A 9,482-nucleotide genomic window follows, 5' to 3' on the forward strand; every position below is an offset into this window, starting at 1 on the left:
CCAAATTGTTTTCAAAATCATGTGGAAGTGTAAAAAACCATTATGTCACCAAAAATTCTGAAAGATAAAGTCAAGGAGAAGCTACTATCCCTACCAAATATTAAAATGTACTACAAAGCTTCAATGACATTTAAAGAGTGTGCTGGCACCAAAACATTGACAGATCAAAAAAAACAGATTCTATTACATAAAAATTTACATAATATGGTTACACATCCAAGAGGCATCACTTAATTAATGGAGGGGGGAAATAATTGTTCAATAAACATAGCACATCACAAAATACACAGCACTGAACAAGAAACTTTAATATTAAATCCCATGTATTTTCTATCAGCTCCAGGGGTGACAGGCAAGCAAGGATGGGCGAGGAACAGGAGGCCTCACTACAGTGAAAGACCAGTGTGCAGGAAGCAAGGCTCATCAGTGTAGTGGACCACGGGGAAGTGTTTTCAAGACTCCAGAGTGGAACCATTCCAGGTGATGCGCTGAAGTCTAGGGAGCACCCCTCTGCGTGGATTTCTGAAGGAGGGCTGGTGGCCACGTGACTGAGAATGACCTTGGACCTGCACGGTGGACACCCACCATACAACGTTATCCAGGAAATGACACACTGGGGAGAGAGAGGAAGTTTCTGAGCTTCTCCCAATACACATAGGAGAGTGACAGCAGACAATCCTGCCAGTGACCAAAGGAGCAGAGTCAGGAAATACAAGATGGCCCACTGAAGGGAGCCGGCAGGGAACTCTAGGAGACAGGAGAGTGTGAACACCATCACCACCTCCTCCCAGGTCCTCTGGAGCGTGGGAGATGGGCCAAAAAGGAAAGCCAGTTATTGGTGAGGAAATGTCAATAGAGGGGTCTTCTAAGAAGAGGAGGACTGGGGGACGCTGTTTACAATGGAACGGAGTCTTAGCAGGGCTGGAAGAGCACAGAAACACTGAGAGTCATGAGCTCAAGTCAACCTGACGAAAGGAAGGTGTCATCCACAGCTGACGAGGAAGCAGCAGGTAGGAGACAAGAGGAGACTGAATCCTGAAAGCTCACCTAGGAAAAGGGAGTTCCCACCTGTGTCAGACACTGTGCCAGGCCCAGTAAGAAGAGTGCTGAGAACTGACAAGTGCATTTGGCAACATGGAGGCCATCAGGACCTTGACAAGACTTGTTTCTCTGGAGGAATGGAGGCAAAACCCTGACTGACGTGGATTAAGAGAAAAGAACTGGAAACAAACATAAATAGACAGTTCTTTCCAGGAGTTTGTGATAACGGGAAGCAAAGGAAATGTGAAGGGGTCATTTTAAAATGGGAGAAGTGACAGGTGGCTGTAGGAATAATGCAATAGAGAAAATTCACTCACGCCAGAAAGGAGAGGGAGACCTGCTGAGGAGATGCGCTCAAGCTGTGGGGCTGGACAAAAACTCATCCACGGGGCAGATCGGGAGGAGCAGAGACAGGACACTGAGCTCCTCGCAGGTAGGGAACAGGGTGAGTGGTGGAAGCGTGCTGGCTTCCATCTTCTCAGGGAAACCAAAGCAATTTCGCAGAGTGGGAGGACGGGAGAGTAAATGGAGCAGAGAAAGACACCGGCCGTGGGAGGCACGGTCAGACAGAGTGGCCTGCAAAGCCCCAGGCCAGCCCAAGCCAGAACTACAAGCAGCGCGGGCAGCCCGGTGACACGCTACAACATGACAGCATTTCTCAGACGCGGAGGCAATGCAGGTAGGGCCCCCCAGAGTGAAATGATTGGCCAGGGACCCTAAGTACTTCCGGAGAAAAGTAAAACCAAGGACAGAAGATGGGTGGGAGTGGAGGTTCACAGTGAAGCAGCTGCAATAAAAAAACTTGACCAAGGAAGCTGGAAGAATAGAAGGTCGTGGTCAAAGGATGTTCTAGGATTTTTTCATTCATTTTTAAAGGTGGCGAGCAGTTGGGAAGTGAGTGCAGAAGCAGTGGATGAGAGGGATAAAAGTTCACGGACAAAAGGAAATCAAGGAGCCAAAGTGTGCGGCATGCAATGGCAAGACTAGTGGAAAGCGATTCATTCAAGACTAGAAGTAAGACTCACAATTATAAAAACAAATGTAATGTTGTTAATTTGGAAATAAAGGCTACCCACTATGAAAATAAGAATTCTACTATAACATACTGGACAAAAATCACACAACTGGTAGGACTACGTTCCTAGTGGGACCAGGACCAGGCACCCCTCTAAATGCCTGTCTTTACAGAGACAGACTCACAGGGATGAGAGAAATGACAGCAAGCCGGATGACAACTCCTGTCCTCCTACATCCGGTGCGACCAAGGGAAATCCTGAACCCAAAGGAGATATATATGCTCTTAAAAGCCAATACCCTTAAATTCCAGGTCTAAGCTTTGAACCTAAACTCAAATGCTCCTGGCATATTTCAAAATGGTTACTTTCTCCCTTCCCCTGCCGAAGCACAAGAGGGCTTTTTTGTTGTTGTTGTTAGTTTCAGGTGTACAGAACAATGCAATAGTTATCCTTTTTACCCTTCACACAGAAACGACCCCCTTTCCCCATCTACTGCCCTCCCACCCCCGATATCCTGCTTATCTATTACAATTCCATTGACTCCATTCCCACTCTCTACTCCACGTCCCGTGACTATATGTATATATACTTATAGTTGACATACATTATTAATCAACATCAGCTTCAGAAATACAGTGCAGTGGTCAGGCCTCTACACCGACTATGAAGTGGTCTCCCTAACAAGACATGAGTTCATCTGGCCCCCTAAAACATATTTACAACATTACTGATTATACTCAACGGGGCTTTTTTCTGATTTTTTACCCTGAGAACCTGGTAGAGCTCCTGGAGGTAAAACTCATGAAAATTGTGGATTCCCAGAGTTTCTAACTCTCTTGCTAGAGAGTCCACACTGAGCCGCCCGCATCTGAATCGCCAGCACTGGCTAGCGGCAGGCTTGTGCAGTAAGGGCTTTATTCCTGGGGAAGCTGTGACTCTGGGCATCCACCCCTCTCTAGCTCTCAAGGCTGCTACCTGCCCGATCACCTCAACTGTCTGATGTATCTGAGAAGAGCTGCTGATTTTCAATTTGTTATGAGGATGGGAGTGGTGACTTCCAAGCTCTTTTCATGTCAGACTGGAAACCAGAAGTCACTGTGCTATCTTTTATGGTTTTACCTTTTACCTTTAGGTCTTTGATTTATCAGGCAACTGCTTTTGATGTATGGTGTATATGATGTAACATACTTTTTTTTCAATATTCATTCTTGGGGGGCTTCCCTTGGGTTCATCATTCCACATGTGCTTGGGAATCTCCAATCTCTGCACAGATTGAATCCAGAGAAGCTATCCCAGGACTTCTTTGTAACTGATTCTGTTTTACTTTGAATTTTAAATAGTTTTTGGTTAGCATAGTAAAAATTAATCTTTTTAAAAAACATACAAGGTGTGAAATCATAATGGAAAGTAGGGTTTTTTTATCCCCTTGTAACATTAAGTAGTTTGAAACACTCTATCCTTTAATCTGCCCCCAAATTCTTTTTTAAAAGAAAGGAATCTAATTACAATATACCAATTAAATTAGTATTACCGTATTTGCCGGCGTATAAGACGATTTTTTGGCCCTGAAAAATATGCCTCCAAGTGGGGGGTCGTCTTATACGCCAGGTACACTTCAGATAGACTGCCCATAGTGCTTGCCCCGTGCCATAGTGGCCTCCCGATGCCCGCCCACTTCATTCCACATACCGTTCAGGCATCAGCAGCGCTGCTGGGTGTATGCTCGGCTGTTATGCGATTTTGCTGTTATGCGATTTTACCACACTCGCAAAATCTACGGTACCAGTCTATAGAGTGTGTTTTCTTTAGTGAATTACCGGTATGTTTACCGGTAATAAACTTGCACTGTTTTATGTATATGTTTGATTACATACAGCCTTGTGACAGTTTTCCTGCATGTCATAAGCATTTGAATATAAATTAAAATGTTGAAATCAAATCTGATATTGTTTTACCTTTTATTTGGTGTGTGGAAGGTGTGCGGAAGAGGGGGTAGTCTTATACGGCGAGTATATAACAAACTCTGTATTTTGAGTGGAAATGTTAGGGGGTCGTCTTATACGCCCAGTCGTCTTATACGCCGGCAAATACGGTAATAGTCCCTACCATGGCAACTCACAACAGAAAATAAGCATTACTTATTAGAGGCTACTCGAATTATGCTGTGTATCATGTAATTACTTCTGTGCCTATCTTATGTACTTCCGTGGCAATTCATCAGTTTTTCAACCTCAGTGCTGTTGACATTTAGGCCAGATAATCCCTGTTGTTGGGGGACTGTCCTGTGCATTATAGGATTTTAGCAGCATCTCTGTCCTCCACTCACTGGATGCCAATACACGATCCCCCTGGTTGTGACACTGCTGCATGTCTCCTTGGGGGGGCGGACACTGTCATCCCAGTTAGAACAACAGGCCTAAGAAACGTATGCTAAATATGGAAAAAGTCAATAATATAAAAATTGTATTATTTGGTATTAATTTTTTCAAATGATGTAAATTTTCAAGTGAAGGGCTGGTAGATAAATCTCTAAGGGACGACTTGAAAATTACATGTCAGATATACACACGCATTTGATGTTTAGAAGGCCTCAAGAAAAGTAAGCCTTCCACACAACTCTCTTTCACAGGCAATCTGTTGTTCTAAGTCTCTTCCGTAATGCTAGGTAGTATTTTTTGTTCACCAACGTGAACAATACATACTGAGTTGCCCATTCAGAAGCTGAGGATTTAGCGGCCAGCTTTCTGATATTGAGGTTTTACACCACCACAGTGAGCATTTCCACTACTGCCTTCCTCCTTCTTCCTCCTCTGAACCTGCCTTAGGGAAGACACCCGCAGCGTCGTGTCTGTGGGGGCGGCAGGAAGACAGGTACATACGATAACAAGTGCTCTGCCAAGACGTCACCAAGGCAGAGGTAGGGTTCTACACCCAGCCCTGGGGAAGGGCACCCAGAGCCTCTCCCCGCACAGCACACAAGTTCTTCTGTGCCACAGAATGATGGCTCAGAGCTGAGTTCCAGGCATCAACAACTCCAAGTCAAAAACCAGAAAAACACTCAACATCTGGATGGAGGGGTAGACATAAAGAAATACCTCTCTCTCGGGGCGGCCAGTTAGCTCAGTTGGTTAGAGCGCAGTGCTCACAATACCAAGGTTGTGGGTTCAATCCCCATATGGGCCGCTGAGCAGCTGCTGAGCTGCGCCCTCCACAACTAGATTGAAACAACTACTCCACTTGGAGCTGATGGGTCTTGGAAAAACACACTGTTACCCAATTTAAAAAAAGAAATAGAAATACCTCTCAGAAGGCATATTATTCGAAACGATCCAAAATGCATTTACAAAGATCCCACTGAAATTCTGGGAAGGGGATTCTGAAAAGATACTAACACACAAAAGGCAGTAGATATTAACGTGTAAAATTAGAATTCATGTCTTTATTTGGTGCCCTTTCTAAATTGCTTTAAGTGTTAAGACATTTGTAAGGGCTTTCAAAGATCAATTCTGAACTTTATTCATGTGTTTTTTTTTCCTATACTGCCTTAAACTTCTTAAATTACCACACTACCCAGGTTTTCAGGAAATCAGCCTGTACTATTATATGCGGATATAATCTTCAAAGCCCTAACGTCATCGTGAGTGGATACCTACAAACCGACTCCAGTGGGAGAACAGAGCAGAAGCGCAGGCTCTCAGCGGCCCCCTGCCCTGCGGGTAAGGGCGGCTTGGAAACACAGGAAGGCTGACACCAGGAATCAGGGGCGAAGCAGCGGGCACTGCGTGGATGCCTACCTCTCACAGGAAACATACCTCCAGCTGTCATTTAAGAAGGAAGAACAGCAGAAAGGGAAAAACATCTCAAGTGCAATCAGGAATGCCTCTGTCTCCTTTAAGCTCAAGACATGAGCATGTAGGCCAAAGCTGCTCTAACCAGTTACCATGAACTTGGGGACTTAAAACAACACACATCTATTACCTCATACCTCTGGATTGCCTCAGAAATCCAACATGGGTTTCACTGCGCTAAATGCAAGGCCTCACAGGGCTAGCTTCTCCTGGAAACCCGCCAGGAGAACCCATTCCCTTGCCTTTTCCAGCTTCTAGAAGCTCCCCCTGCGCTCCCCCACCCCCACCCCCGCATTCCTTAGCGTGCAGCCCCTTCCTCCGCCTTCAAAGTGCATCACCCCACCCTCTGCTTGTCACAGATCCTTCTCTCACTTGACCTTCCTGCCCCACTCTTGTAAGGACCCTGGGGATCACCCTGCACTCACCCAGATGATCCAGGATAACCGCCCCTTCCCGTAACCACAGCTGCAGTCCCTTCTGCCACGAAGGATGACATATTCACAGGCTGCAGCGGTTACCATGAGGACATCTGCACGGGCCACTATACTGCCCACCAGGGGAAACTGACTGAACCCAGGTTAGCAAAGTCAAGTATGAAGGTCCTCTGTACCTCTGTCCCTCTCCTGCTCGCTCACCTGTTATAACATCACTTCAGTGTGTGCTGGCTACTGCATCTGTACCCACTACACTGTTCCACCGCACGGCCTATGACCACATGAGAACAAGAAAAGCAGCACCTGCTGCACTGCTTGTTGGGAGTGTAAAATGGTACAGTCACCGGAACACAGGGTGACAGATCCTCACAAAACTAAACAGAGAGCTACCACGTGATCCAGCAATCCCCCTTCTGGGTATTCATCTGAAGAACCGAAAGGTCTCAAAAAGATATTTGTACACCGATTATTCACAATAGCCAAGAAACAGCCCAAGTGTTCATCGATGGGTGAGTGGATAAGCAAAATGTGGTCTCTCCATACAATGGGATATTATCCAGCCTTAAAAAAGAAGGAAATTCTGACTCGTGCTAGGACATGAATGAATCTTGAAAACATGCTCAGTGAAATAAGCCAGTCACAAAAGGACAAATACTGTATGATTCCACTTATATGAGATACCTGGAATGGCCAAATTCATAGCTACAGAAAGTAGATAGGAAATTACCAGGTGCTGCGGGGGGAAGGACAGTTTCAATTTGGAATGACAACAAAGTTCTGGCGATGGACAGTGACGATGGTAGCACAACAATGTGAATTTACTGCATTCCCCTGAAATGTGCACTTGAAAATGATGAACTGTAACTCACTACACTTGGTCACTGTCTGCTCTGGTTCTGTGGGGTGGAGTACACTCACCATCCAGGCTGCCAGTGCAGAGGAAGTGGGGTGAAGAGGGGCAAAACTAAGGGAATCTAGAATCAGTGCCAAAACTGAGTGGTTTCCAGGGTAGTAGACAAAAGTAATAAAGCTCTTGGGTACTCTAACACGGGTCCCTTTCTCAACCCATATGACAGAATACCTAATTAATTAAAATTAAAAGTGAAAAACAAATAGACCAATGGAACAGCATAGAGTTCAAAATTAAACCCCACAAATACAGTTACCTAATTTATGACAAAGGTCATAAATGGTGCCGAAACAAGGGGACATCCACGTGAAGAAATATATATGACTCCTACCTCACCGCACACACACCAAATAAATTGCTGACAAACTGCAGATCTCGGTGGGAAGAGCAAATCAATAAAGCATTTAGGGAAAAGCACAAGAGAACATCTTCATAACCTTGGATTAAGCAAAGGGACATAACACCAAAAAGCACTGACCATGAAAGAAAAAAAAAATTGATAAAGTGAATTACATTAAAATTAAGAATTTGTGCTCATCAGAAGATATCCTTCAGTGAGTGAAAAGGCATCCACAAAAAGGGGGGGGGGCACCAAGGTATCATATCCAACATACATAAAGAACTCTTGTAAATCAACATTAAGATATAAACTAATTTAAAAATGGGAAAAAGACTTGAAGATACTTCACAAAAGATTTCCAAACGACCAATAAACATATGAAAAGGTGCTCAAATTCATTAATCATTAAGGAAATGCAAATAAAATATTTTGTGCAATAAACACACACTAGAGTAGCTAAGACAAATGCTCAGTGCTGCAAAGATGGGATGCAGGCACACCTCTCACACAGCGCTGCTGGGAGTGCGAACCTGGACAGCCACGCTGCGAACCGGGTTCAATGCATCTACTAACCTCGCGGTCCCCTTCCCGGGTCTCTACCTGACAGAAACGCATCCACACGTTCACCAAAAGTCATGGACAAGAATATTCGTAGCCAAATCTGCAAACGGCTGAAGGGCCCACCAACAGTGAGATAAAAAGAAGTTGTGCTGTAACCACACAACTGAAGCACTGAGAATGACTTATGACCACCTGCAATATAAAGGAACGTCACAAACACTGTTGAGTGAAAGAAACCGGACGCAAAGGAGGGCATACTAGAAGACTCCATTTATCTAGTGGTGCCAAACTAATCTATTAACGTTTATGGGTTGCTCTTGGTGAAGCAGAGAGTGACTAGAAAGGAAAAAGGGATGGGCCTCTAGGGTGCTAACAACAGTGTTTCTCGGTCTGGGCTCAGGATTACACAGACGTGTTTAGTGAAATGCTCCAAGCCGTCCACGCGGGATTATGCACTTTTCTGTTTGTTTCAGCTGTAATTAAAAAAAAAAAATTTTATTACACGAACTATGCTGTATCAAATTCCACTAGTTCAGACTTTATGTGTCCTCTTGATTCCAAGGTACGACTTGACAAAGTGATTCTCAATTTTCAAGATCAAGAACTACCCAAACTAGGCAATTCTAAACCAGGATTTTTTCACCTCCGACACAACAAGTGTGACTGACAGGAGTTAGAAGAGGGAGGGGTAAATACAAACGCCTACCATGGATGTTTCACGCCGTTACGAACACACAAACAAACGCGATTATAATGTGTTCTAGTGCCTCACGAAAAGGGAAGACACCCCCACGGAGACGCCGGAGGCCCCGGCTGCTCCCCGACGCCTGGCAGCAGCACAGACCACACAGGGGGCCAGGGAAGGGGGGGTCCCTAAGAAGTTGCTTCCAGGGCACAGTGGACGTTTGCTCGGCCCTCAAGCCCAGAAATCGCGGGTCCTCCCACGCAAAACAGAAGGTTTCGGACTTAACGCAAGTGGGGCTGGAGGGCGACGGGGTGAGGGACCGAGAGGGATGTGAGAACTCGGACGGGACAACCGGCGGGGCTGCGGACGCTCGCTTCTCGGCAGAGACCGGGGACCCGGCCCGCAGGGCGCCGGGACCGAGCCTGGGCCTCCGCCAGCGCCCGCAAGGGGCACACAGGTACCGCCGGATACCTGCGCGTACACCGGTCTCCGCCGCCAGGCCGCGGCGCGGGGGCACGCGAGCCCGCGGGGCGCTCGTCCGCCGCCCCGGTCCGGGGAGAGCGCCGCGCGGCGAGGGTGCAGGTGGCACCGCAGCCTTCCCCGAGGGACGACAGGTGACTCGACCGAACGGCGCGCGGCGCCCGGGG

The 9,482-nt window shown here is 46.3% G+C and overlaps 1 protein-coding gene across 1 annotated transcript in view; it reads right to left on the bottom strand.

The window, feature by feature from the left end:
- The window catches only part of LMBR1 (limb development membrane protein 1), a 106,677-nt gene that overhangs the window by 96,699 nt on the left and 496 nt on the right, over nucleotides 1-9,482 (bottom strand). The window contains exon 2 of the mRNA XM_019659086.1: nucleotides 8,895-9,430. Coding sequence (XP_019514631.1) covers nucleotides 8,895-9,430 — 536 coding nt within the window. The remainder of the gene's footprint in view (nucleotides 1-8,894; nucleotides 9,431-9,482) is intronic.

This window comes from Hipposideros armiger, unplaced genomic scaffold, assembly GCF_001890085.2.
Source record: "Hipposideros armiger isolate ML-2016 unplaced genomic scaffold, ASM189008v1 scaffold_295, whole genome shotgun sequence".
Classification (NCBI taxonomy): Eukaryota; Metazoa; Chordata; class Mammalia; order Chiroptera; family Hipposideridae; genus Hipposideros; species Hipposideros armiger.